Source organism: Neoarthrinium moseri (assembly GCF_022829205.1).
Source record: "Neoarthrinium moseri strain CBS 164.80 chromosome Unknown scaffold112_Wmoseri_CBS_16480, whole genome shotgun sequence".
Classification (NCBI taxonomy): domain Eukaryota; kingdom Fungi; phylum Ascomycota; class Sordariomycetes; order Amphisphaeriales; family Apiosporaceae; genus Neoarthrinium; species Neoarthrinium moseri.
In genome coordinates, this window is record NW_026055226.1 from 56,952 (window position 1) to 84,796 (window position 27,845).

At 56.1% G+C, this 27,845-nt stretch overlaps 10 protein-coding genes across 10 annotated transcripts; 6 read left to right on the plus strand and 4 right to left on the minus strand.

Annotated features, from left to right (window-relative positions):
• Positions 1–771: 771 nt before the first annotated feature.
• On the minus strand, positions 772–5,529 carry JN550_013354 (uncharacterized protein; the record flags this gene model as incomplete). The annotated part of the gene is made up of 1 exon (XM_049311932.1): positions 772–5,529. The coding sequence occupies one exon, from the start codon at positions 5,527–5,529 to the stop codon at positions 772–774; it is 4,758 nt and encodes a 1,585-aa protein (XP_049164689.1).
• A 2,739-nt stretch (positions 5,530–8,268) lies between these two features.
• Positions 8,269–9,018, plus strand: JN550_013355 (uncharacterized protein; the record flags this gene model as incomplete). Its single annotated transcript, XM_049311933.1, has 1 exon — positions 8,269–9,018. The coding sequence occupies one exon, from the start codon at positions 8,269–8,271 to the stop codon at positions 9,016–9,018; it is 750 nt and encodes a 249-aa protein (XP_049164690.1).
• A 588-nt stretch (positions 9,019–9,606) lies between these two features.
• JN550_013356 (uncharacterized protein) lies at positions 9,607–10,590 on the plus strand (the record flags this gene model as incomplete). Its single annotated transcript, XM_049311934.1, has 1 exon — positions 9,607–10,590. One exon carries the CDS (start codon positions 9,607–9,609, stop codon positions 10,588–10,590), a length of 984 nt encoding a protein of 327 aa, XP_049164691.1.
• Positions 10,591–10,875: 285 nt separating this feature from the next.
• On the minus strand, positions 10,876–12,609 carry JN550_013357 (uncharacterized protein; the record flags this gene model as incomplete). Its single annotated transcript, XM_049311935.1, has 2 exons — positions 10,876–11,858; positions 11,991–12,609. The coding sequence occupies 2 exons, from the start codon at positions 12,607–12,609 to the stop codon at positions 10,876–10,878; spliced, it is 1,602 nt and encodes a 533-aa protein (XP_049164692.1).
• A 624-nt stretch (positions 12,610–13,233) lies between these two features.
• On the minus strand, positions 13,234–15,334 carry JN550_013358 (uncharacterized protein; the record flags this gene model as incomplete). The annotated part of the gene is made up of 3 exons (XM_049311936.1): positions 13,234–13,366; positions 13,441–13,972; positions 14,203–15,334. 3 exons carry the CDS (start codon positions 15,332–15,334, stop codon positions 13,234–13,236), a joined length of 1,797 nt encoding a protein of 598 aa, XP_049164693.1.
• Positions 15,335–16,771: 1,437 nt separating this feature from the next.
• JN550_013359 (uncharacterized protein) lies at positions 16,772–18,649 on the plus strand (the record flags this gene model as incomplete). The annotated part of the gene is made up of 1 exon (XM_049311938.1): positions 16,772–18,649. One exon carries the CDS (start codon positions 16,772–16,774, stop codon positions 18,647–18,649), a length of 1,878 nt encoding a protein of 625 aa, XP_049164694.1.
• A 378-nt stretch (positions 18,650–19,027) lies between these two features.
• JN550_013360 (uncharacterized protein) lies at positions 19,028–19,897 on the plus strand (the record flags this gene model as incomplete). Its single annotated transcript, XM_049311939.1, has 1 exon — positions 19,028–19,897. The coding sequence occupies one exon, from the start codon at positions 19,028–19,030 to the stop codon at positions 19,895–19,897; it is 870 nt and encodes a 289-aa protein (XP_049164695.1).
• A 753-nt stretch (positions 19,898–20,650) lies between these two features.
• On the minus strand, positions 20,651–21,580 carry JN550_013361 (uncharacterized protein; the record flags this gene model as incomplete). Its single annotated transcript, XM_049311940.1, has 1 exon — positions 20,651–21,580. One exon carries the CDS (start codon positions 21,578–21,580, stop codon positions 20,651–20,653), a length of 930 nt encoding a protein of 309 aa, XP_049164696.1.
• A 2,138-nt stretch (positions 21,581–23,718) lies between these two features.
• JN550_013362 (uncharacterized protein) lies at positions 23,719–25,385 on the plus strand (the record flags this gene model as incomplete). The annotated part of the gene is made up of 2 exons (XM_049311941.1): positions 23,719–23,847; positions 23,928–25,385. The coding sequence occupies 2 exons, from the start codon at positions 23,719–23,721 to the stop codon at positions 25,383–25,385; spliced, it is 1,587 nt and encodes a 528-aa protein (XP_049164697.1).
• A 1,363-nt stretch (positions 25,386–26,748) lies between these two features.
• Positions 26,749–27,306, plus strand: JN550_013363 (uncharacterized protein; the record flags this gene model as incomplete). Its single annotated transcript, XM_049311942.1, has 1 exon — positions 26,749–27,306. One exon carries the CDS (start codon positions 26,749–26,751, stop codon positions 27,304–27,306), a length of 558 nt encoding a protein of 185 aa, XP_049164698.1.
• Between the last annotated feature and the right edge of the window lie 539 nt (positions 27,307–27,845).

The following is a 27,845-nucleotide window of genomic DNA, read 5'->3' on the forward strand; positions in this document are numbered from 1 at the left end:
CTTCTACCGTTTTCAGGGGGTTGATCAGGGTCCGAGCACATCTGTGCCGTGCAGGTCTCTGGAACTCTCCTACTACCACAAGGCCGCTCCGGAGGTGCGGGGCTGACAGTTTTGTGTGAATACCAGACTCCAAGATGTGCCTCTCTCGCTGTACGGTGCCTGGTTCACCATGCGGGTACATAAGCGAGTGGCAAACGCCCGCTTCACCCCTATCCCGGCAGGCCAGGCCCGCGAATGATAACGACGCCACAAGAGCATAGCTTCTTTGTAACATGCTTCTTGAGCGCCCTCCACCTTGTACCAATATTTGGGGTGAAGGACGCCGAGTGATTTTGTTCCTACCCCGTGTCGATTCAGGTCGACTCTGACTCGTAAATTGGCAGAGCATGCGCAAACTAGCGATATCGCATTCTTAGGAGGCAGTGGGAGCAGCGAAATAATGATGGTCTTGGTAAAATGTTTTCAGTCTTTATTCAGTCCTTATCATCAACAACCCTGACAGCACCTTGCCGCAAACGACTCCCAACACCTCCAGTTCAGATAACAGACTACCATTATGAACGCCGTGATACCGAAAGTACCAATGGAACCTAGCCGTACACTTTTGTACATAAAAGACCAAAGACCATAGCTGTCGTTATAGTTACAAACCAAACGCCTCTAACTCGCCTTTCCCGACTACACTTAGGCATGACTTCGTGATGAAAACAAGGTGGAGAGCTTCCGTCTTAGACCTTGAATGGGGCGAGAAACACGACGTTGAGGGTTCCGCTACTCCCCAGTCTTCCTCTTGGCCCTTACAAGCTCCGCCACGAGCTCGTCCTTCTGGCGCTCTCCCTCGGCGATCCTCTGCCGCGCAGCAGCTCTGTCTAAATTTCTTGCCTCACGTTCCTGCTTGAGTTTAGACTCGAGCTCTCGCAACCTGAACATCCATTTGTTGTCATTATCACCACCAGATGTGGCTTGTCTCTCCAATTCTTGTGTGGGCGTCGAAACGCTGCGCGATATGGTATTTGCGCGTGACTTGGCAGACGAGGAGGAAGATGTAGTAGCCTCCAGGTGTGTCGTCTTGGTCCTGGACATACCACTCTTCCGGTCTGCGGTGTAGTTGTTCTCACCCTCTGCGGCCTTCTTACGGATGGGTCCAGTGGGTATGTTCGGAGATGGGCTGCCGTATTCCTCTCCTTGCCTGCTTTCACCTTCATTGCGCCAATCGAAGTAACTACCGACAGCCCTGGTCTTAGCATCATTGGCTCTCATTAAAGTAGCGTTTTCAATCTTTAGGGAGCGAATCTGGGCTTCAAGCTGCGAGATCTTAGCTGTCGTGTTGAAGTCGCCGGCAGTCACACCGTTGCGGACGATGGTCTCCAGGCGGTCCAGCTTCTTGGTCCGCACGTGTAGGTTGTCTTCCAGTGTCTGATACTCTTTCCAGAGATCCTTCTCGACTGTCTTGATCCGACCCTGAAAGCCTCCAATGAGAGCCTCGATTGTCTTGACAGCGGCCATGAGATTCTTGCTGAAGCCGGGTAGCATGGTGGCTACAGATTCCAGGCTCGGCAGTGCCCTTCCATTAATGAGGCTATTACCATGTGTCCAGTCTGAACCACAGAGGGCCGCAAGCTTTGTCCAGAGCAACAGAAGCAAGTTGTTCCGTTCCGTAAGCTGTTCCTTGAAGGTGGCCTCCAACTGGGCCAGCTTCTTCTTGTCGAGGCTTCTCGACGTCTCAAGCTCGATAATACGGCCGTCTTGGCTGGAAACGGTGCGGGAGACGTGCTGGTGTGTGCGCTGAAACGTCTCGTACGAGTTTTTGGTGACCCGGTGTGCCTGGCGCTCTTTTTCGAGCAGGTCCCCTAGCTTGCGATGATCCAGACCAAGGGATTCCAGTAGTGCATCACGCTGCTTGATAAGGCGATCCTTCTCCAGCATGGAGGCCTTTGTGCCGTCGAGCTCTCGGACAGTATTTTCAAGTTCGCGCTGCAGCTTAGCAATGGACTTGAGTAGACTAGACCTAGTTCCGTTGAGATCACCAAGGGCTTCCCGCAGGTTGTTCTCTAGCTCCATGAGCCTCTCCTTCCACTCGGTGGCCTCGACTTCTCGGCTCGTCAGATTCTTTCGGAGACGGCGTGCTTCGTCCTTGGCAGTTGTCATCTCTCGGTTGAGCTCGTTGACGAACTGCTGGACATCCTCCTTCTCACGAGTGGCAATGATCTCGCGCTGCCGGCGCTCCTGGAGGAGCCGCTGATCTAGTTCCCTACTACGATCACGCTCATCGCGCAGGCTCTGCTCGGCGTTGGCAATCGCAGCTTCTAGATCACCGATGCGGATTTTGTCTGCCTCCTGCTCCTCACGCAAGAATGCGATCTCGCCCTGGCTTGACTCCTGCTGAACGCCAAGGCGATTAGCTTTGTCATTGGATTCCAGGAGCTTTGCCTCCAGCTCTTCCAGCTCCTTATTGGCATCCGCCACCTCGGACTCAAGCTGTTCGATGCGTTGGTGCTTTGTCTCTTGCTCATCCTCGAGGCGAACCAGAGCTTCACTGACTCTGCGCATCTCTTCCTGAAGGGCATTGAAGTTCTCGGACCGGTCCTGCACCTCGATCTGTAGACGCTGAATCTCTTCGTTACGATGATCAGCCTCGCCTTCTAGAGCGTCGATTTCCTCCTGAGCTTCTTTCCGCAGCACCTCAAATTCGCTCTCCAGGTGCGAGTGGTCTTGCAATGCCTCGTCTCGCTCCGATTGGATAGCCATCAGGTCATTCAGCGCATTGTCCAGTTCCTCTTGGAGGTCGAGAGCAGCCTCTTCTGCTTCTCGCTTGCCCTGACAAGCCGTCTCGAAATCCTCCATGCATGTTTCCAGTTCGCGTTGCAACTCCTGATTGTGTAGCTTCAGCTCGCTGACCCTGTCGCGCTGCTCGGCCAGCTTATTCTCAAGCTCCTCCCGTTCAGGGTCCTCAGCCGCCACAGTAAGCCTCGTGCGTGCACTTCCCCTGGATTGAGACCTCTCATGGCCACCGGCGCGCGATGCCGATCGGTCAAGCAAGCTGTCGATGGTCGATGGTGCAGGACCGCCGCGTCGTTGGGCTAGCTTCATGTCTTCAATCTCTTGGTAGAGCCTCTCCTTCTCTCTGTTGCGGGAAGTGAGCATGGATGTCTGCGCACCGACCTCTCTCCTGAGCTCTGCATTCTCGTGACGTAACTGTTCACTTTCACGCCGGAGTTCTTCCACCAGGGTACTTGACTGACTGATGGAGCCGGGCGCTTCCATTTCACCAGACAAGCCCGAAACAGGCCGTGACCGCGTCGGCGAAGTTGGCTTGCCCTTCCGCGTGATGTTGTAGATGTTTGTGGTGTGGTGCGTGCCGCCCCCACTGACGGCGCCTCCCGATACAGCGACGTTGAGCTCCTGCTTGAGGCGGAAGATGTCGTCTCGCAGCTTGCGGTTGTCATCGTCAGCTTGCTCTCGACGTGCCGTTTCTTGCTCGAGCAGCTCTTTGAAGACATCAGCCTCCTCTTGGCGGTTGATACTATCTCCGAGCCTCTCGCCAGCCCTGTCTCCCATGTTCTTGACAACCTCTGCCAGCTTCCTCTTCTCAGCCTGGCTAGCCATGTTCTCATTCCTGAGCTGCTCGATCTCTGTGATGTACTCCTCGACACGTTCGCGGAGGTAGAGTAGCTCCTCCTCCCGCTCCTGGGCATCTGGGTCGTACGGATGAGCAGACTGTCCATCCGACGAGTAGCCGCTCTTGGCAGTGCTCGGCCTCATGTCGTCCTCATCTCGCAGTCGTTTCTCGAGCTCCTTAACCCTTCGGCGGAGCACCTTGTTGTCGCGCTGTATCACGGCGAGCGACGTCTTGAGCTCGACATTCTCCGAGATCATCTCCTTAATACCTTCCTCGGAGAGTTTATCCAGGCGGTCCGACAGGAACATGACCTTGAGCTTCAGGTCAAAATTCTCCTTGGACAGACGCTCAATGGTGCTCGACTGTTCCTTGAGCGTCAGATTCCTGCCGTTCTTCGCAGCGGTGCCCGGCGCGGGCGTAAAGTCGGTCGAGACCTTGCGGTAGGACTGGGTTGGCGTGTCCAGAACGCCCTTGGTTCGGTATTCTCGGGCCACGGACTCGGGCACCTCGACGTTACGAACGTGCCTCGCGATCACCGTGTCTGTCGGGGCCAGAAGGCCGGTGTTCTTCTTGGCTCTGGGGGTAGCCAGGTGGTCCTCGACGCCGTTGGGCACAGATGATCTGTCAGGTGATCTTTCGATCTCCTCCAGCGGCTCCAGAGGGTCAAGCGCACGGCTTGAGTCCGGCAAGTCCTCGATGCCGGATGCCATACTACCCATGCTTATTGAACGGGAGAGAACGTTGCTGAGACTCCGCTGCATACCGCCAGAGGGTATAGCACCGCCAGACTGAAGGGCGTAGTCCGCACCCAGTCCCACGGTCACGTCGCTCGTCCCATCCTCGTTGGTGAGGAAGGAGGAGGTAGACGACCGTTGACTAGCGTTCCTACTGCGGAGATATTTGGGGCGGGTGCCGTAACGCAAAGCCGCGCCGGGAGTGCTTCCGGCGTCCACGGACGTCTTCTTAAGATCAGCGTCCGAGGTATCGTGGTGGGACCTCGGAGCAATTGCCGAGAAGGAGTCGTCGGTGTCGGGGATGTCTACTCGCGAGCTGTCCCTGGAGGTCGAGGGATACATTTCGCTGGTATTCGAGTCCTCGGCGGGGAGGTTGGAAGGGTTGCTAGCCATGGAGACGGCGCGAGAGGCCGTCCGCATGGCCGCGGCGGCAGCTGGGGAGGACATGGTCTCCAAAGACTCGGTCGTGTTGCCGGCTTCTTGATTCGTACTCATGGCCAAGGAGGCGTCGACATGTGACGCCGGCGTGTTGGAGGCGGGAAGTTGTCGGCTTTCCGCCATGTCCTGGTGGCCATGGTCGGCGACAGCAGCAGAGATATCGGCGTGACTGGACAAGTCTTGATGCAGATCGTCTGGCTCTGCGGGAGGTGTATGTGTTGACGAAGAGGGGCGTGCTGGAGCTGGGGGTGCCGATGTGCCCTGGTGCGCATCCGCAGCTGCTTGGTCAACAGGGTGCTCCCTGGGTGGCCGCGTCGAGGGCCGCGATCGCGTAGAGTCAAACAGGTAGGTATCGTCGACGCCGCCCCCAGGCCCGGCTACCTGCACGGGAGAGAGCGGAGGCACAAAACTGGACTCGATATCTTGGAGGTGAGCGCGAACGTGCTCCTCCTCGGTCATGGAGTCGGCGTGTGGGCCGGAGTCGAGGTCAAGGCTAGACCCCTCGACGTAACTGCTCTCGACCCTGGTGCCCCAGGCCGGCGGGTGGAGAGACGGGATGTTTTCTTTCTTGAGGGCGTGCGACGGGGAGGGAGTCGGCCCGGGGGGCTTCACGTCGCCGTCGCTGTTGACATGATGCTGGGAGTCGGGCGCAGGCTCGGGCTCTGCCTCGGGAGGCGAGACGGGCCCAACCTCGATCGGACGTTGGCCGGCCTCAACCTGGCTCTCTTCTTCATCCATGACTTTGTCGACGCATGCACATGCATTCGGGATGCGGTGGATGGCTTGCAATTGCAGTCCTGGCCAGGCCGCGATTCGTGTTGCGCCTGCGGTGGTGGTGTCGAGCTGGAGGGCTCGTCGCGTCGTCTGCCCTGTGCCCTGTGCCGTGCCCTGGGCCCTGGGCCTGCGGTCTGTGATTTATGTCTGTCTGCGGCTATGTATATGCGTGTGTACGTTCGCGTGTCTGCACTCTCCCAGAGGTGTCTAAGGAGATACCTTGTAACTCGAAAAGAGCTGGAGGTAGGTAGCTGGGAAAGGCAAGCTGTAGTCGGGGGTCTGCCGTAGGGCTGGGGGCGTAGGTGCTGGCGCTGGCGCTGGCGCTGGCGCGTCAAGAAACTTGTAGTTAGACAGCGCGGATGCGATAAGAGCTGCAGGCTAGAGGCGCCCAGGTCGTGCCACCTATCTGATCAGCCAAGACACGAGCTCGTTTTTTGTATACACAGTAACTTAGTTGAACAAGAAGCGCCAGCAACAGACATGAACCAGAAGCAATGCGATGCGACGCGATACGATACGATACGATACGATACGCACGAGACAAGAATGTCAACAATCAATGATGGATCTGATGGCCCCCTGCCCCCTGTCCTCGTCTTCCCTTGCTGGCAGTTTTGCTTGCTTGTTTAAGGCGGGTCTTGAATCTATCTCTGGTCTGTTTGGCCGTGTATGTGTCGGTGTTTGTGTGTGGTGGCCCCGAGCATGGTTTGAGGCTGTCATAATGGGAGGGCAGGAGGGGAGGGGGGGCAGCACCACTCACTCGCTCTGGACAGCCCCCAGGTTCAACGTGATAACTTGCCTCTCTCTGTCTACCTGCAGATTTGATTCTTCACATCAAGGCTCAAACATCGGCTTCGATTGCCGCGAGGTATGAGGTTCTCTTAGTTCTGTTTTCTCGGCTACATAGCTAAGCCTATTGCTGGGCCCTCCCGTGATCGTTACAGGTGAGCTGCCGTCACCCGCACATGTAACTTGGAGTCCCAGGGTCCAAGCTGGCGGGCTGGGTCCACGGGTGCCACTGGACTGCAATCTGACCAAACTTTAGGTCTTCTTGGTCGGCCCGTTGGTTGCTATTGCAAGAAGAGAACCCCTGTCAACCTGTCGTGGAGCGCTGGCCGTTGCCAGGACACCCGGCCGGACACTCTCCAGGGCGGCCCCGGCTTGGGCCAAGCCACCGAAGGCCTGACGTACATAATCCGGGGTCTGGGCACATGGCGCTAGATCCGTCCGTCCAGAGGAAGCTACTAACTGTATGTACTGCGGCAAGGGCCAGGTATGTAACTCATGTACCTATTGAGACATGTCGTCGATCAGACAGATGCCACATGGCCGGCCTTTCAAGGTTACGGCAAACCCAAAGAATTGGCGTGCGCTATTCCTGTCACGATGAAGTCTAAACGATCTTTACGACTCACGACCAGAAGAACCAGAGCGGGATCCCAATATAGAATGGTAGAGCTTGAAAGGCCGCACTTAGTGGGCATTGGTCTCTTGTTTGATCTCCGCCCAATGCACCAGCCTATCGGGATGTGTTCTGGCCAATATTCCCTTGGCGAGTCGTACTGGACGGCGATCATGGTCAAAGAACTCTCAAACTCTCCATTGAGTGTGCGAATCTGGTACGCGGTGGTAGTCGATCCGCTATAATCCCTATCTGGATATTCAATGTAATCATGAGTTTCTGTCTATAGCATATGACACGCCAAGCCTGTCAATGTCCTCGAGCTCAAACTCGCCTTGGCCCGCCTTCCAGGCCGTGGCCGCAATTCTCTCTCTCCTCTTTTCTCCGACTACTGCGTATACTCGAGCGCACCAATTACCGATGGTATTGTTGTCACAGACCCTGCAAATGATCGACACGCGCTTCACCGACCGAACTCAGGCAACAGCATAGACTCCTATTCATTCTATATAGTGGCGAAGGGGTTACAGGAGCCATCAACCTAGTACAACCTCTGTTCGGTGGATGGGTTGGCGTACCTGGGTGTATGCTGACTCGACTCAAGCGGACTGGTTCCCTCGTGAGCTGGCTGGCTCCTTAGCCAGCCGCCTCTCTTGCTCCCAGACCACATAGGGTGCGCAGTTCTTACTCTCAAAACCACGGAAAAAGCCACAAGGGAGGGGAGGCCCAGTCCGCTGGCATCCGGGCCTCGTGCAGAGACGGCAGTGAAGTCCGGGTCACGTATTAACCCGGACAGCGGGCTGACTTCATACCTGTAGTCCGACGGGACTACGGGTTCTTGCACTACCCGACTGGAGGTATTATGAAGCTCGTGACGGCGAGCACGTCTATCGGCGCAAACATGGCGTGACCATCTGCCGATTGGGCCAGTCTTAGCAAGACAGCCCCATGAACCGTCTAGTTCGCCAATCCTTTGTCACGAAACGAGCCTGAAAGTCCTCAGGTTAGATCAGGTAGCTGACGTCAGATGTGGCTGTGCGTAGGGAGTCGGCTTGCACAGCCACTTGAGAGCGACTTCTTGATCAGGAGGATTCACTAGTTGGCAGCGAGGGCTGAACGGACATACCTACATCACTCTGATCTCACAAACAAAACAGTTGTCTCTACACGTGGTGTGACTGCGAAGTTCCCTTCGATAAGTTGCCAGATCCAGCGGTGCAGAGTATCGGCCTTTCTACTTGGCTTCTTACCATCAGCTACCTGCTATAAGTCCGCGCAGTTGCGAATACCCAAATCCCACCATGTCGAGCTCAGATTACTACGGAGGCGGGGGTGGTAGTGGACAGAACTACGGCTACAGCAACTCGCAAGGCTATCCGCAAGGGCAGGGCCAGGGTCAGTCGCCGTACCCCCCTCAAAACCAGTACAGCTCGCCTCCACCGGGACAGTACGGGGCGCCACCTCCGGGCCATTCTCCGGGCCCGTACGGATACTCCGGGAGCCACAGTCCTCAGCCAGGATATGGGGGCCCGCCGCCTCAGCAGCAAAGCAATTGGGGACATCAGCAAGGAGGATACCAAGGGCCGCCACAGCATCAGCAGTACGGCCAGGGTCCCCCGCCAGGTCCCGGCGGTGCTCCTGCGGGTCAGTGGTTAGGCGCTTATCAACAGCAGCACGGCCAACTTGGACACCAAGGCGGCGGTGGCCATGGACCACTCCCACAGCAGCACGGGTATGGTGGTCCGCAACAGGGCTATCCGGGTCAGCACCAACAGCAGGCTTACCCAGGCCAGCATCAGCAGGCGCAGGGTGATAAAGGCCTCTTGGGCGCGCTCGGTGGTGGTTTAGTCGGCGGCGGCGCCGGCATGCTTGCAGGACACGGCGTTGCTGGTGCTCTAGCGGGAGCGTTTGCAGGGCACAAGGTTGAGGACCATTTTAAGAAGGACAAGAAGGACAAGAAACATAAGGACAAAAAGCACAAGAAGGAGAAGCACGGCCACAAGCGCAAAGGCAGCCACAGCAGCAGCTCTTCGAGCAGCTCTTCCGACTGAGAGGAGGAGGAGGCAGTCCTGGGGGCTACCAGCACACGAACGGCATCATTGATACTCGCGACTTGGCGTTAATAGAACGAGTGACGTGCTGTACTTTGCGCCTGTTAGAGAATATTGAGTAACAAGCGATCGAGAACCTCCTGAACATGAGTTATAGCTATCATGTCATGAGCAGTGGTCTAGGTTCGAGGCTAATCGCGACCGCGTGAGATGTTCCTGCCTTCAAGTCGGAGTAATAGCTCAGTTCCAGGTTCCGACCGCCATATATAAAACTTATAGAACTGCATGATTTCTCAGATAGTGTATTATGTAACTAGCGACCCCTCTGCACATCTGCACCCGCGATGTGGGGTTTCTCCAGGCACATTTATTAGCGTCTTTGAAACGGTCTCGGCAGATGTGCTTTGTGAAGCTTGACGTCACTGGTGGGAATGAATCTGTAGCGCAATCATCAAAGATTCGACTGCTACGCCAAGTTGTCGTGGCGCAGGAGATCCAAGTTAAGTTTCACGGACAGCCAGTATACTTCCAAACAGCCAAATCTGGAACGCAGAAACTGCCATTGGTCAGCGCCGCTATTAGGACACCATGGCAGACCGCCCGAGGTTCTCGAAGACGCAGCTGGGCCAATACTTGGACCGCATCGCGGTGCCTGCGGAGCACCGACTATATGATGTGTCTGGTATTGCAGATGGCGATAAATTCAAATATCTATCGCTTCTCGAGAAGCATCACCTGATTCGGATCCCGTTTGAGAATCTCACGCTGCACTACTCGTGGCATCGGGTCATCGACGTGAGCCCTCGGCACTTGTTCAGCAAGGTTGTGGCGCACCCCAGCCGCGGAAGGGGTGGCTATTGCATGGAAGTCAACACTCTGTTCCATACGCTGTTGTTGAGCCTGGGTTTTGACGTCTCCATGGCCGGGGCTCGAGTCTACGATCCCGGCAGGCAGAGGTATGGGGGGTTCTCGCATTGTGTCAACATTGTCACGGTTGCCGGAGTCCAGTACATGGTAGACGTGGCCTTTGGTGCAAACGGCCCTACGCGACCGGTTCCAATGGAGCCGGGCCACGAGGGTGTCCACATTGAGCCTGCCAGCGTGCGACTCGTCAACGAACCGATCCCGCAGAATCTGAACCAGCGCAGCAAAGTCTGGATATACCAGCACAGGATCAACGAACATGCCGACTGGGTGCCGATGTACTGCTTTGTTGACTTGGAATTCATCCCTGAAGATATCCGAGCCATGAACCTTTCGCCGTGGAAGAGTCCAACATCATTCTTCACCCAAAAGATCATTGTCACACGTTTCACGACAGCCGCGGAAGACATCAGTAGCCCAAGTCCTGGTGTCCCGAACGAGGCAGCTGTACTTGACTGCGGAATTGATGGCGCCCTAATCGTTGATCATGACAAATTCAAATGGCGAAGAAATGGTGTCACGGTTCTGGAGCGAACATTTGATAGTGATGATGAAAGACTTGACTACCTGAGGCGATACTTCGGCATTGAGCTAGCAGACGAGGACGCGGATGCCATAGCAGGAACAGCAGGACAAATTAGCAGGTGAAATTGAGCACCAGAAAGGGACACCTAAAGTACAAGCTTGCCGCATGTTCAAAGCTGCTCTAAGTCATGGCCATTGAGAAAAAAGAATGCATGGCCGTTGAATGTCATCTTCTAATGTACACCAACGATTATGTGTGAACTGAGTCGTAGCCGAATCGACCTTTTCATTACGACCGTTCCGTGACGGTCACCCTGTTGCTTTTGGTCGTACCACTAAACAGGATGGCACATCGTGGGCTTCTACAAACCTAACGGGGCTAGGGAGGTCTGTGGCCAGCCTTGAGTGTCAATCGCTCTTGGCATCGCTGCCTAGTCCGTCTCTCGACTTGCACTCCTTCTCAAGCATCTTGAGTTTCTCGAATCTCTTCTTCTCTGCCTCTATCTTCTTCCGTTGTAGATCCGCTCTCGTGCGATTTGCCCAGGCCTCGAGCTCCTTCGGACATCGAATGCACCAGAGCGCAACCTCACGAGTAGCAAATGTGTCCTCAACACAGTCGTGGCCTTTCTTACCAGCCTGAATAGAAAGATTCGTGAGAGACTTGGCCAAGTCTTTGAGGCTCCAGATCCTGTCAAATCTTTCTGCCTCGCCCCAAACAGCCTCAGCAGTCTGCACTGACGTGTCAACGATGTTGGCATGAGCTAGGCGCAGTATCTGCACGTCACCAATGATGTCGTGTCCTATGAGGATTGTATCCGAATCGATGTACCTTAAGAGCTCGGTACGAGCTGATTTCCAGCCATGTAGCAATCGGCCACTGGAACTGGCGGCTAATATTGCTGCCCAAGATACGCCACTCCACCTGGTGCGCCAGTTTGTGACCCTCTCGCGTGGACGAATCAGCTTGTCGATGAGAACTTCGCCAGTCAAAACATCAATTGCACACAGCTGGGCGAGCTCACTCCTCTCTCCCTTGTCTTGAGGCCGCCCGTGTAATACGCTAACCATCTCGCAGTCGAGCGCCACAACTCTTCGGGTAAGCCTGTTTGATCGCGCCGGGGCTACGATGAAGTCTCCGGGGTTTATACCTGGGGAAGTGCTGAGTCGAGCCCATGAGCCGTAGTTAGAAGGCGTCAAAAACTTCTTCTGCGCCAAGCGCGGGATAGACACCCTTCGAAGCTTGACCGCCTGGAAGAGGAGCTCTTGGTCTGCGGTGGAAAAGAGCATGTATTCGTTGTTGCCATGGTGTACAGAACCCGCCGGGCTGACATCGACATAGGGGTATTGCGGAGGGGTGAGAAACACCAATGACCTGGGCTCCGGAGGTCCAACTACACCATGAATTAGCTTGCATTACTCATCGCTATAACCTTCTTTGGTGCTTGTATGTCTCGCAATGATAGTTGTCGAGACTTTTCTTATATTGCCAGAAGACTACAGAGTGCAAATGGGGGTTGACTCACTATTGTCTCTTCTATCACTCGGCTTCTGCGAGTCTACAATGCCGCCATCAGGGTAGGATCTCGACTGGGGGCGCAACTCTCTTGGTGACGCTCCATGGCTTGTTGCTGATTCGGCATATTGCTGGCTTGCATCGACTGGGCGAGTTGGAAGAGCAGGGTTTGTTGGAAGACTCCGGGCTTCACTGCTAATGCTGAAGCCACTCTGAAAGCATTCTGCATGCTGCTGTGCCGGCGTCGGGCGATCAATATGCGGTGGAACGATATCATGGTCCGTGTATGGCTGATTGAAAGATGTGCTGGCATCCTGCACATCTCCATGGAGCCGCCAATGATACCAGTGGCTCGGTGGAACGGGGGGTTGACCTGCGAAGGGCGACAGCGATATTTCGCTGGGGGCACCAGGCAGCGGGTCGTGAGGTTGATGATTGCTGATGTCGTTCCATTGATGGCGATGCAAAGCGCGAGGGTCGTCGAACAGGGTTCGGCATGGATCAAAATAGCGTCGAGCCATGTGCCCTGTAGAAGCAGCATGCATTTCTGCGAGGCGCTCTGTGTAAAAGTCGAAGCCACAATCCTCACACCTTGCGGCGTTGCTTCCGCCAAAGGAAGCCCCAGTCATTGTGGTTGAAGTGAAAGAATCAGGCTCACGATATCAACCCGTCAGGCGCCGCAGACTGATCTTGAGGTAGTCTCGGAAAGTGTGCTCGGATGGTGCGTTGGTTTGTTCTTGGCCATGCGCTTGCCTCAATACGATCCATAGATACTGTGTTGTTGACTTGTGTTGACAGGGCAGAACCCGAAGCAGGTCGAGTGCGGGTGCCAATAACATCCGAGCTGCTTTGGCAGGAGCTCAATTGCGAACAATTCTCATGCAGAGTCAGTCGGTTGGCGGGGCGGTGAGGTTGCTTGCCCTTCCAGTGGCCAAACTTCATCCAGCAGAGCAGGAAGAACAAATAGGGCACTTCCAGCGAATATGCGCTTGCCTGCATGCAACGAAGCCTTCTGTCGACCACTCGACCACTCTCAACGCCATCGCATCAAGACGATTGTATCGAGACCCGGGTCCAGTGGCCCGATGAAGCCCAATGAAGCCTGGTATCGGGCAGTCACAGTGACAACGAACGCAACACAATTTGGCCCCAGATGCAGTCGCACAATCAGGAATACATTGCTTCATAATTCGTAGATAGGGTATCAAAAGTACGTAAATGAACATACCAAGCACCAAGATATTCAACCCGGCTCAGTCTCTCGACGCCGAACTCCCACCCCTGATATTCAAGCCTCCACCAACCAGAACGACAATGCAGAGAGGCGTTACAGAAGTAGCCTTCTTCTGTCCAGCGCCCGGCGAGTCCACGCCGCTTTGCATCTGCCTGATTCCAATCTACATGTCCCGAGCATCCCAGGTCGGTTCCGTCGTATCGTCGGTCCGATCAAGGTCTCTTACCACCGAGTGGTGCTGGCAATGATTGCCATGATTGCCGCAAAGGCCCAGGCATATGACCATATCTCTTTCGTTTTGAGGGTGTCTAGTGCTGGACTTCGGCTATGTAGAGGGACACCCAACACGCACAGGCTTGCCACAAGGAAGCGTCCTATTACCCCGAATCCTGGACCCCACGTCACAATGGAATACACTAATGTGAAAGCCAGCAAAACCTGTAACATGGTCACAAGGACAGTCACTGCTGAGTCATGCCGTATACTGGGCACCCTGTGCTGAGGCGATTGGTCCGTCGCTTGGATGCCCGGGAAGCTGACATCCTCTCGCGGTAGTGGCGTGTCGGCGCCATCTTCGTCCGAGTCATCGTCTGTGTCTAGTTCTCCAACGCAAACGAGTCCATCGGTTGCGTCGAGAAACTGGGTTTCGGACTCTATGATCGGGGCGTGTGTTGCTAGGTAGCCACGGTACTCATGAACATCGGCAAGCGTAGGTGATTGTAGTGACTTCGTGGCTTGAAACGATTCCAGAACCCGGTCTTCTCTAAGTTAGCCAAAGCGATAACAAGAACGCGACTGGCGAACAACAAACAGACAGTACGGAACTATAAGAAGTCAAAGCTACCTATGCTTTCCTTTTGTAGTTAGGAACTTGCAAGTTGGCGCTCTCGACAGTTCTGCGAAGGGGCGGCCACCTGAGAATGACGCCGATGTATACCGTGCCAAGAAGCATGGAGGTAACGAGGCGGGAGTAGAAAATGGGACTCACTGTACTGTTCCAGCTTGAACCCTATCTTGCCCAATACATCCGTCTTGTGCCACTGGAGCTCGCCAGCCGACAGAGAATCTGCCCTTCGGGAGGAGGGCAATATTCCGTTTTGTAGCCGTCTGTTCTGTGTATCCGCCGTGTCGAGCCTGTGTAGTTGCTCCTCTAGCTCGCACAGCTCATCCTGGAGGTGTAGAAGGAGTCTGTGGTTGAGCATACCGAATCTGCGATATATCGGCCGTAGGGCAGGGCCGGGGCCTTGAGACGAGAGTCGCGAAGCCAACTGCTCATAACCCGTCAGAGGCAGCTTCTCAGCCCGTGGCAGATGCTTCACGTGGACCTGCGGCTGAGCTGGAGCACGTGGCGTCAAAGCGTTCGGTGAGATATGAGGAAGCTTTGCCTTGCCTCGCGGCATTTCCGGGGTGCCATAACTCCGATGGACCTTGGAGGTTGAGATATTCGGACGCTCAGGCCTGGCGTTATCTAGGATCTGCCGCATGTGTGGACTACTAGGACTCTGCTGCACGTCGTCGTCTCCTTTCACCCCGTTGCTCTCCAAGCTGGCCGGGTGATTCGGGTGAGTGTCTCTGTAAATGGACGATAAATCGTCCGAGAAAGCCTCAGAGTGACAGGTAAATGCGTTCTGCAGCGATGCTCTGATGGCCTCTGGCGTGACCTGCGGGGAGTCTGCATCCAAGAAGCTCAGCACATCCGTTTCAGGAACGACGTGGTCCACGGTCTGAGAAGCCTCGCGAGGGCGGGAGCCACCATTGGAAGTACTGTTGGTGACAGTAGAGCCACTTTCGCTCGAGCTACTAGAGTCCCCTGTTTCTATCGAGTCGCTAGTCTCATCTGAGATCCCCATGGGTGGAAGCTGCCGTTCCTGATCACCTGTAGTGACCATCTCAACTGGCTTGTCTTCATGTTGGAGATCTTGCGCTGCATTCAGTCTGGGATCCGATAGCAAGTCGGCCACACGGAATGCCGTGGACGACCTATGGTGGGTCTTCCTTTGGCTTTGGTCCTCATGTTTGCCCGAAGCGGCAGGGCTAGCTTCCCTGGTAAACACACTGTGGCCATCTACAGAGACGGCCTTGCGGTTGACCTCAGAACCAGCAAAGTCAATCCGTTCCATGGTCGACTTCGACGAACCAAGCGCCTTCTGCACACAAGGCCGAGTTGTTCGCGGCGCGTCCTAGGTGCCCAGTATTCGAAAACTTCACGCTGAGAGTATTCGACAGTATACCCCAGGTTAGCAGTCGTCAAGACTATATAGATGCTAAGAGGGCTCCCCTGGAAACGGGCGAGTTGGCGAACCAACTGCGACGAGTGGCAGAGGTTAGACCCTCACCAGGTGGCGACAAGATGAAGAGACGGCGAATGTAACGAAGCGAGCCGATGGTGGGTACACAAGAGAACCTTGGTGGAACATGACGAGAGAAGCACAATCAAAGGGAGTGTAGCCCATGTAAAAGGCCACGAAAGCCACATGCAGGTCTGCGATAGCAAAGTGCGCAACTTGAATTGAGTTTGGAAAATCGGATGGAGCGGGCATGGTGCCAGGTGGTGCTGCCCATATCGTCCGGTGACGACACGACACGGCTATCAGCCTGGCGTGTCAGCCGGATTCCCCCATGTTTCAGATGACCTGAACAGAGCGGCCCAATGTGGTGACACGGCCGCCGCGGGGAAGCGAACGGGATGTGTGATGGTGGTGTAGAGGGGGCCGTCTTGTCTCCTCAGATCCGGGAGATGGGTGGTGACACGAATGGAGGGATAAAACGTATACTAGCACTGGGTACTTGCTGTGAATCAGCATGCGAGCATTCAAGCTGTGCTTTTGCTTCTTGGACTAGGGTTCGCACTATCGAAATGCGGGATTGGGCGAACTGCACGTCAAAACACCCTGCATAACCACCTAGACTGTCGGGAGCTACTGTCATCATGGCAGAGCACGGCCGGGATACCTAGCTGTTGCGGTCAAGCATACATAGTACTCCAGTAAGTCACCTGGTTATCTCCATACCATTTATTCTGTTGGTACTGACGCGACGGTAACTTGCCTGTTTACTGAACGACTTAAGCCAGGAGCTATGTGACGGGATAGGAAGAAACACAGTAAGGTGGCCTGGAGAGTTTGCCAGGAAATGGTAAACGGCGGTCATCGCGCGTGATATACGCTTGATATGCATCTTCCCAGGCACATAACACCCATACATCCGAATTGTTTACATCTACCTTATCCCGTGTACCATGGCCAACAGACTGGCTCAAGATGTACCGAAAAACTTGGGTATCTCTGTTAGCCCCTGCCATCTGGCGCCAGCGCACCCAGCAGTCCGGCTCAGCGAGCCTTTTTAGTGGAGCTCGACGGGCGACTAGCCTTTAGGCTCAACCTTACCTAGGTAGTGCTTAGTCGAGTGTTTTGGGGGCTTGGGGGCTTGGGGGCTGCTACGAAGTTTGTGCGTCGCGTCGAATTTGCTGTGGCGGCAGCTGTGACACATTGGATGGGAGCTTGGTAGCTCCAGTTGTCCCCCGGATCCTCCGCCCCAACACATCGTTGATGCCCAAAATGCCGCGCATTCCTGTCGTCACCCTGAGCAGATACCTGCTGAGAGGTGAGCTTCCACACCGAGAATGCTTGCGCCTATCGCGGCCACTCAGGCCGACCCGCCGACCCGTGCCTGGTGCGCCGTCCTTGGGCTTGCGGCCCCTCCACTCCGAGAGTGCGTCGTCGGCCTCGATGCCGGCATCGATACAGACACCGGCCCACGTACCGCTGCGTAAGCAGATGAAGGATGAGGCCAAGAAGGCGAAGGCCCTGGGGAAGAAGAAGAAGAAGAACGCCAGCAATCAAGTAATCGAGGGTTGGGAGTTGACCGTCGGCATTGAGATACACGCGCAGCTCAACACCGCCAGAAAGCTGTTCTCCGCTGCTGCGACCTCGTTCAACGATGACCCGAACACCCATGTCGCCTATTTCGATCTTGCCACCCCCGGGAGCATGCCCATCTTCCAGCGGGAGACCCTAATACCCGCCCTGCGAGCTGCTCTGGCCCTGAACTGCGAAGTGCAGCCGCGGAGCAGCTTCGACCGGAAACACTACTTTCACTGGGATCAGCCGTCGGGCTATCAGATCACGCAATACTACGAACCCTTTGCCCGGGATGGCCGCATCTGGCTACAGTCCCGGGACGGCATTGCTGCTGAGGACGGTGATGGGATTCCCGTCAGGATCAAGCAGGTGCAGATGGAGCAGGACACCGCCAAGACCATGGCGCAGGCAGAGAACACGCACTGGATCGACTTTAATCGAACCGGGCTGCCCCTAATCGAGATCATCACGCACCCGGATATTCACCACCCGGCAACGGCCGCTGCGCTTGTCCGCAAAGTCCAGATTCTCCTGAACGCGGTCGATGCCTGTGTTTCCGGCATGGAAACCGGTGGCTTGCGGGCCGATGTCAATGTGTCAGTGAGAAGAACAGACGACCCGAACGCGCCTCTGGGCACTCGCACCGAGATCAAGAACTTGAGCAGCTTCAAAGCCGTGGAGGATGCCATCATCGCTGAGCGCGACCGGCAGATTGCTGTGCTCGACGCTGGCGGTGTTGTCGAGGGCGAGACTCGAGGCTGGTCTATTGGCTCCACCGAGACGCGCAGACTCCGCGGCAAGGAGGGCGAAGTCGACTACCGTTACATGCCTGATCCCGACCTGGCGCCTCTGGTTATCCAGAACGACCTCGTCAACCACCTGCAGGAGAGCATGGGCCAGCTGCCGGATGCCGAGGTCGACGAGCTGGTTCGAGACTTCGGCCTTACCCCCAAGGACGCCTTGTCTCTTGTCGCCCTGGACGACGGCCGAAGGATCGAATATTTCTGGAACGTCATCGATGCCCTTTCAGCCCGGCTCGGCCCCGATTGTACCACGAGACTGTCCTGTTTCCAGCTCGCTGCAAACTGGATCCTGCACGAGCTTGGCCGTCTGGCCGCCAACCCTCACGATGACGCCTCCCGGGATCTCATCTTCACATCTGATGGACAGTGCGACCGTGTTTCAGTCGATGCACTGGCTGATATCTTGCACCTTCTTCATCAGCGGAAGATCACTGCCAAGGTGGCCAAGGAACTTCTCTGGGTAGTATATCGCGGCATCGTGCCCTCACAATATGCCAGTATCGTTGATGCGGTGGAGACGGAGAACATGTGGTTCCGCGAGCTGTCGGAGGAGGAGTATAATGTGCTGGCCGACTCCGCAGTCGACGGCCAGGATGGCATCCTGCAACAATTCGTCAACTACAAGCAATATCCCCAAGGCAAGCTCATGTTCTTGGTTGGCCGCATGGTACGATTAGGCCCAGAAGAGCGGATCGACCCCAAGAATGCGGAGATAGTCATGCGGCAAGCCCTCGAAGAGAGGTATATTCCAGCTTTAAGACAAGATGCTTAAGTCCGTGCCAGAGTTATATAGCCGGTTTAGTACGGTATTTGGACAACTACGAGCGTCAGACAGACAGGCACCCCGTTATCGGTTTCCGAATCCTAGACGGCTAGCAAATAATCCAATTAGATATCGTGTGACGCTAATTCACGAGTGACCGTTTAGAGAGGAGGGGGGGTCTATCCGAATGAGTCCTCATTTTACAACCCCGGAACTTGAAAGAGTCTAGGGGCCGGGGGCGGGGGCGGAGAGAGCGGGCCCCACATCTCCGGCTCGGCACATGCAAGTAAGAAGCACGTCATCAAAAGATTGCATACCTACCTGTACAGCGATGGGCGTCTCATCGTATGCCTGCGATATTTCCCTTACATTCAAGCTCACCCCGAGATGATCCAATCAGTCGTGCCCTTGCTAGATCACATCGTGGTGCTGATCCCACATTCGTTCCTGGCCTCCCCGCCCCAATGGTTTGTCGACCTGTTCACCTACTTCCCGGGCGGCCAGCATGCCGACAGGCTGACGGAGAACACACTGGTCTTGCTACCGGACGGCTCGTACATCGAGTTCATCGCCTTCGTGCCCGGCATTGATCCCGAGAAGCGCGAGGGCCACAAGTGGGGGAAGGCTCGTGAGGGGACTGTTATCGACTGGGCCCTGACGCTGCCGGGGAGCGCCGGCGACGGTTTGGGTGAGCAAACCAGGGCGTTCGTCAAAATCCAGGAAGCCGTGCGCGAGACCGGGACCGGCATCATCTATGGGGATCTGGTGGCCGGGGGGCGACACCGGCCGGACGGGCAGCAGCTCAAGTGGGCCGTCGCCGGCGCGTACCGAGACCGAGACGGCAGGCTGGAGGCCGTGGACCCGGGACAGCTTCCGTTCTGGTGCCTGGACGATACGAAGCGGGAGCTTCGCGTGCCTTATATTAAGCCCGGGGTCTCGCAACACCCCACCGGCGCGGTCGGCGTGGCTCTGGTGTCTGTGACCCCGGATGATCAAGCCGAAGCAGAGAGGCTCGACAAGGCGTACGGCGCCATCCTCGGCGGCGACGAGGCAGAGTCGGACTCGATCTGGGACCTCAAGACTCTGGCCGGTGAGGCGCTGCATGCCGGCGGCCAGGTTCGCCTCGGGGCCGCCGCGGACAAGGCACGTCTGTCGATATCGCTATTCACAGGTTCGGGCGCTTTTGTTGGCAAGAAAGTAGGTGGGAAGGTTACAGATGACGTGTCTCTGGAGTTCGAGTTTATTGCTGCCAAATAAATGGCTCTGGTGTCCCGCTTCCGCGGTGACCAAGATGCTATCACGACCAGGGCATGCTTTCTTGATAGTTTGGACTTTTCGAGATGCAGCCATCCTGTTGGGATGCCTCCTTGCGAAGCTCCGAGGCTGAAGATTTCTATGGAGGTACTAAGACATCCCTATTTCATGAATCATGCAATATGATTCCACTGAACAGTGAACGCATGCTCGAAGCTACCATGTTGCCTTGAAGTTTGCCTAGCCGTGTGCCGACGGCCACCACATCTTCCGAGGCTGGCAGCTGCAATGCAAGAACGTAAGGAGAATACTCGTTCAACGTCAAGTTGCTCACTTGGCCTCTGTCTGCTGGACGAGTCACCCAACTACACCACCCAGATTCTGTGATGCCATTAGCTCTCTCAGACTCGTTTCGATTACAGCTGGGAAAGCCTGGAGGGGTTTGGTTGGACGCTTGAATTAGCCGTTTGGTTGCGGGGATGACCATGACAATGACTTGACCAGAACTTGCAATGCCCCTGCCAGTTGGGTGTTCTGTGCGACCGGCTCCCTAAGGGTGGTGGTTCCCCGGTGCGCCTTCGAAAGTCGCACTTGGTGGACATAAACGTTATGCGTCAGACGTCGAATAACCATATAAATCCGAATGTCAAGCAGTTCCGATATCTTATGGACCCGAGCGGCGGCAAGCGAGTGTCTCTTGATGTGCATGATTGTATTGCACGGAGATCAGATGGAAAAGCGGCAGGGGGGTTAGCTTCATCTATGACTGTGGCTGGTTCGGTGTGCCTCATGCGAGGCGGCAGAGTCCGGCACATTCCAGCCTTCGCGCTGTCTGAGGAAGCTCTCGACCCTCTCGTTCCGGCTCAGACCGCCCTGCTCCGTCCTCCGCTTGGCCATGTCGTGGGTGATGGCCTCGTGGCGCTGGTCGCGCATCTCAACGACGTTCATGGTGGTCGTGGTGGCCCTCCTGGCCTGGGTCATGCTGCCGGCCACGACAAAGATGCACAGCACGACAACGAAGAGCTCGTTGCTCATGAAGACGGTCTGCTGGCGCCTGCCGGTACCGGCTTGCTCGCCGTACCATCTCTCCCAATCCTCCCAGGTGGCGTTCATGGAGGGGTTCCCGGGCTCGTTCCGCCAGCTCCGGTCGGCGTGGCGATAGCCGGAGCTGTCCATAGATCGGATGGAGCCCCAGCCTGCACCGTACAGGTCATATTGGCGACGCTTGACGGGGTCAGACAGCACCTCGTTGGCAGCGACGACCAGACGATACCTCTCGAGCCGGGCGGCGTCGGTGAGGTTGTCGTGTGGCACCTGGCGGTGGCGATCGGGATGGTAGACCTTGACCAGCTCATAGAAGCGGGCTTTGCTGTAAGGAGCGTCGCGCTGCTGGTCAAAGATCTGGTAAGGGGTCGGGTTGCGGGCGGAGGGCCAGTGCGACGATGACACTGACGATGACGAGGCCGAGGACGAGGATGTAGCACGGGACGTTCTCCTGCTACTGTCGTGGACGGTGGCATACCGGCGTGTGTGTCGTCGGCACCGTAGTCGTGACCCGGAAGACGACCCGGGCGCCGGTGCGATGGGACGACATGGCGGCGTCGACGTTATCGGGGCAAAGGGCCATATGAAGGCGGGCAGGTTGGAGGAGGAGCAGATGGCCAGTGGCGATGGTCTGGAGAACATGGCGGATGCGGTTGCGGCTAGTCAATGGCGGATCGCATGGTTGTTGGCGCAGAACGAAGCCCGTCGACGGTAAGGCCGGGTGGTCCAAGGTAGAGAAGGAGAATATACCTGACCTGTGTCTGTTCGTCGTTGGATGACATCTTTGAATTGCTGGCTATACGTCAACTTGAAAGGGACTGGACGGACTTGTCGGCGCTGGCCGCCAACCTATCAACCCTGCCTGCCTGCCTGCCTGCCTGCCTGCCTGCCTGCCTGCCTGCCTGCCTGCCTGCCTGCCTGCCTGCCTGCCTGCGTGCGGCCTGCCCCACTAACGAGTCGACCCGAACCAGCGGAGTCGGTTGCTGGCCAAGCAGCAGTCCCAGAAGTCCAGCAGTCCACCCGGAGAAAAAGGAGGGGCCCGCAGGGTCACTCAATGCCCTGGCGCCATTGACAATCGAACTCAATACCGTATTTAACCCTCTCCTAACCAGCTCCCGGATCCAATGGGAGACACTGGACTGACAGCGCACTCAGCCCTGGATTGCTGGACAACTGGAGGCTGGACAGCAGCTCCATGTTCGGTGGCCATAGCTCACGTGCACTGCTGGACCATGCGGATCAGCGGCTGGAGCTCTGGAGCTCTGGAGCTTGGCCTGTCGTGGGCTAGCGCTCGCCTGAAGCCTTGAGACTTTTGGCAGTGCTAGCCCCCCCACCTTCGCCCTTCCAGGTTGACGGCTGTCTGGGGTCCAGCTCGACTTTTATTTTATTTTATTTTATTTTATACTTTTTTCGAGCGGGAGCCAAGGGAACAATCCATGAGGAAGGATAGTCAAGATGGTCCAGTACTGGCTATATCTACACGAACAAGGCATGTACGGAGGGAGTGGTTTGGTCGTATATAAGATTTATATAAGTGCACACCACAGCGTCTTGTCTAGATCCAAGAGCACCGGGGTTGGTAGGTGACCTGGGCTGCGATGGAACCCAGGCTCAGCCATCAATGAGGCTGGTCAAGCCTACAGAACGGCGAGGCAGCAACAGAAATAATCCAGCTGTCTCACACTCTGCTGCTGCTGTTGGCAGGCTTCGACAGCTTCGAATATGGTGGGATTTGGGGACCAACTGCCCGTCGCAGTGCCACGGATAACTTGCATTGCCGATCTTGCAGAGGCTGGGCAGGCAAGTGCCTGTTCAGTGTGTCTTACTGTGGTTTGGGACTAGGTGGAGAGGAGGCCCAACGGGCCTATGGGAGGGCCTGCCTTCTGTCTTGGGCGGGCTGCACCCGCTGTTCGCTACTGAATTTGCAGCACCGCACACTGTATTTCCAGCAGCCAGGGCCCGAACAGGACCACCCGGGGCAGCTAAACACCAAACAAATCCTCAACCTCGCACCTCCACATCACCACACACTTTATTCACATCACCACAACCACCACCTCCGCACCCGCCAATAACCACCGCCCGCCAACAGAAATCTCTGCACTGCACTCCACGGAGCAGCCAGCTCGGCAGTCAAACCCCACGTATAACCGCCATCGCTCTCAGCTTTGTCCACAAGCACAGCTACATCTTCTTCCCTCCCACACAAGACGGGACGAGATTTCTTGGCCGCCCACCTGCAGCCCGCTTCGTCTCGAGAGCCAGCACATATCCGACGGTGATCTGTCGTAGCTGCCTCAATTGACTCTGCCTTCTCTCCCAAATACCGAGCCATCACCCACCCAACGGCTCCAGACCACCACGGCGACTCCTCTTTCTGAAGAGACACCTCGCGAGGTTGCGATACGTCACCGCCAGTGCTGTCCACAGTGCAGTTCTGGTCTGTCCTTCACCACCCCCTCGCCCACGCCGCCACTCCAGAGAACCAGCCTCCAAGGCTGCCTCACCAAATCGGCGACCTCCCACTCTCCCTCGGTAGCTAGCTGCCTGTGATACCTTCAACCGCCCATCGACCTGGTTTCTCTTCGACCCGTCTCCTTCCCGGCTGAGTTTTTGCGACCTCACGAGTTGCCATCCCCTATATCATCCCGTGTCTGGTCACACAAGCCAGACCTCGGCCACGAATTTCCCCTCTCCCATTCGGACGTCGACATCAGACCGTCCTGGCACGACTGTAATTTCCCGCCTTCACGACCACATTCTTCTCCAACAGAACCATCATGACGGACGTATTGGCCGACAAGCTGCGGGCGTCGACACTGAATGACAGCGCCGCGGCGTCGTCGTCGTCCGAGGACTGGAAGAAGAGCCTCAACATCCCCACGAAAGATGGCAGGCAGCAAACAGAGGTAGGTCTCCGTCGTGCCTTGGCATTGTTGTTCATGAGCCAATGGCCCTGGGGAAGCTCAGCTGACTCGGCTTCGTGCAGGACGTTACCAACACCAAGGGCCTGGAGTGGGAGGACTTTTCCCTCAAGCGCGACCTGCTGATGGGCATTTTCGAAGCCGGCTACGAGAAGCCCTCGCCCATCCAAGAAGAGGCCATCCCCGTGGCCCTGACCGGCCGCGACATACTCGCCAGGGCCAAGAACGGCACCGGCAAGACGGCCGCCTTCGTTGTGCCCACCCTACAACGAATCAACCCCAAGATCGCCAAGATCCAATGTCTCATCCTCGTCCCGACCCGCGAGCTGGCCATGCAGACCTCGCAGGTATGCAAGATCCTCGGCAAGCACCTCGGCATCAACGTTATGGTCACCACCGGTGGCACCGGCCTGAGGGACGACATCATCCGCCTGCAGGACCCTGTCCACATAGTGGTGGGCACTCCGGGTCGCATCCTCGATCTCGCCGGCAAGAACGTGGCCGACCTGAGCGAGTGCCCCATGTTCATCATGGACGAGGCCGACAAGCTCCTCTCGCAAGAGTTCACCCCCGTCATCGAGCAGCTGCTGCAGTTTCACCCCAAGGACCGCCAGGTTATGCTCTTCTCCGCCACCTTCCCCCTCTCGGTCAAGGACTTCTCCGACAAGAACATGGTCAACCCCTACGAGATCAACCTCATGGACGAGCTCACCCTGCGCGGTATCACCCAGTACTACGCCTTCGTCGAGGAGAAGCAGAAGGTCCACTGCCTGAACACCCTCTTCTCCAAGCTGCAGATCAACCAGTCCATCATCTTCTGCAACTCCACTAACCGTGTTGAGCTGCTGGCCAAGAAGATTACGGAGCTGGGCTACTCGTGCTTTTACAGCCACGCCAAGATGGCCCAGCACGCCCGAAACCGCGTCTTCCACGACTTTCGCAACGGCGTCTGCCGAAACCTCGTCTGCTCCGACCTGTTGACCCGTGGTATCGATATCCAGGCCGTCAATGTCGTCATCAACTTCGACTTCCCCAAGAACGCCGAGACGTACCTGCACCGTATCGGTCGCTCCGGTCGCTACGGCCACCTTGGTCTGGCTATCAACCTGATCAACTGGGACGACCGCTTCAACCTCTACAACATCGAGCGGGACCTCGGCACCGAGATCCAGCCAATCCCGCAAACCATTGACAAGGCCCTTTACGTTTACGAGAACCCGGAGAACATCCCTCGCCCCGCCAACACCCTGCCATCGCGGTCGCAGCCTTCCAACGCCGCCGCTCAGTTCCCCCAACCCGACCAACCTCAGCGTCAGCCTGCCGGCCCAGACCAGGCCCGCGGCCAACAGGGCGACTTTTCTCGCCAGGGAGGCCGGGGCCAGAATGACGGCCAACCGCGCCAACAGCGCGGCGGCTACCGAGGAGGTCGTGGCCGTGGCAACTACCAAGGCCGAGGCGGCTACAACAACAGCAACAACTACCGAGGAGGGCGATCTCAGCCTCAGTCTCAACAACCCGCCTAAGCCTTGCCCCTCCGCGGTCTCGGTCACGAAAAACCCTGGACATTCACAGAGTTATGTGATGAAGACTTTCCCCGCGATTCTCACTGTACATATTTCGAACTTACATTTGGCTTGATGATTTGTATCATACCCATCGCGACTTGCCCTCATTGGTTCGCTGCTATCTCTCCTTGTCGTCATCGGCAATTGGCATTCCATCATACAGACCGTTCTCCCGACGCATCTGAAGACATGAGGCCTGGCACGGAACGAGGGCCGGACGGTACGGTTGGTTCAACAAAAAAAGGCGTTTCTTGGCGTTTTGCTTTTGGAAGAAAGGAGGAGTTTGTCAAGAGGATAGGAGAATCACTGACGAGATGACATACTTTTAAGGATGTGATCACGTTGAGAGGGTTTTCCATCAACCAGGGTGCATGATGATATGGCGATCGTGGCGGGCTTTTCATACTGAGAACGACCTGCAACGATAAGAGATTGAGAGGGAGTGCTGGCGATTGAGACGACTAGACCCAACTTGGAGGCAAGATACCCTCGGAGCAGTAAGAGACTCTGCTTTATATGGCCCCAGCTCGCGTTGCTGAGGACAGAGATGAACGCGATGCACACAGCATGCTTCATATTGATGAACTAAAGTACCTCGGGTTATATCGTGGTCGGCAGAGTCATTTCCGCAGACTATGAAGTGCCACGATGGTACAGTACCAATATCTTGGACGAACTCGGAAAATCGACTTCCACTACGATTGTTCTCACTGTGTGTGCCACTCCCTCATTGGGATTGCGCTCGTTAGTGTCAGCAGGAGTGGTCCCGAGTGTAACTGATGCACAGAAAAACCAAACAAAAACCTTGAGTGAAACACTGGATGGACTAGGCTGCCCTCGTACTGGCCAAGTTGACGTCGATTGCATTCTGCGGTCGATGGTGAATCGTGGTATTAGTGGGTTAGATAGTTCTCTGAGTAAACCCTGGAGGCGCTGCAATGCAGGCCACCTTTTCCCTCAAATTGTTTCTCCAAAGCAACAGTGAGACAAGGCAGTCCACGTAGCTCCACCTGGTATTGTGTCGCCTTTTAAATTTTGTGTTGTGTCTATGGCTCCATTCCTACCGACTATACTGGTCTGAGCACAAGTTGAACCGGCATGACTGAAATCTGCTTATGTCCGAGACTAGGCCCATCTCGTAATTGATGCGTCACACGAACCTCGGCACCCGCAACTTCATCAAGTGGCACTCGAAAACGCAGAATACTAGACAGCAGCACCGCATTGCAACCTAGCATGTGTCCCAAAAATTACTCTTGATACTCGGCATAGGTTATAGGTTATAGCTGTTCCGGCCCGCTGCCCAGCTGCATCTCGGGCCATGGGTTGGGTAGACCAGGTTCCCCGGGCGGGTAATCTATACATCGGAGGTCTTAGGGCTCTCTTCCAACCAGAGGTCATGCACGAATCAGGTATCACTCATGTCCTGTCCATCGTCGACTACGACGCGGGCGCACGTGACCAGCTACAGGGCCTCCGACACCTGCATATCGACCTGGAAGACCTGCCGAGCGAAAATATCCTCCAGCACTTTGACGGGGCAAACCAGTTCATCGCGGACGGGCTCAGGGGCGAGGGCGGCGTCTTCGTCCACTGTGCCATGGGCAAGTCGCGATCCGCCACCCTCATCTGCGCCTATCTGATGTGGAGGGACGGCGTCACGCCCGAGCAAGCCCTGGACCAACTCTGCGAGGGCCGTCCGGTGTGCCAGCCCAACGAGGGGTTCATGGAGCAGCTGCGCTTGTATCATCGTGTGCTGCGAGCGAAGGACGAGGACGAGAAGAGGGACATTGTCACGCAATGGGAGGGGAATCGATTCCGGGGGAAGGCGTGGGAATGGGTATCAGATACCAGCCGGAATGGGTCGCATAAGCTGTAGAACTCCACACTAGATTAGAAGAAAAGCTAGAGGCTCAACCTTGTGCAATTAGGAGCATGGTGAATGACGAGGTTTACTACGAGCCTAGTGGTTGTATTGCGTTCGCAGAATTGCAGGTAGACACGAGCCTCATACTGTGAAGCAGGATTCTCTTGAAGTTTCCCGAATGCTCATGACAGATTTTCCCGTAAAGTCAGCTTCATTTGACTTCCTAGTAGGGCATAACCTTATTTAAAGTGCACTTGGCCAACGAAATCTACAGCAGCATAATTACTTCAGCACATCGTCACTCAGCTCCCATTTCTAGACATACAAAGTCGGCAGCCTGCACGTAGGCTCCACGTTGCGATAGAACCAAAGTACATCACATCAACTCCGTATCTATGCCACACCAACAGCTGTCATTTCCACCGTATTCCTAAAGATAGAACATAAATTTTTGAAATGTTATTTTTCTTAGCAGATTGCTCTGGCTCGATACTCTCGAGATCCGTAACATCGTCAGGATCGGATCATGCGAAGCGGCTCGCCGTGTTGGA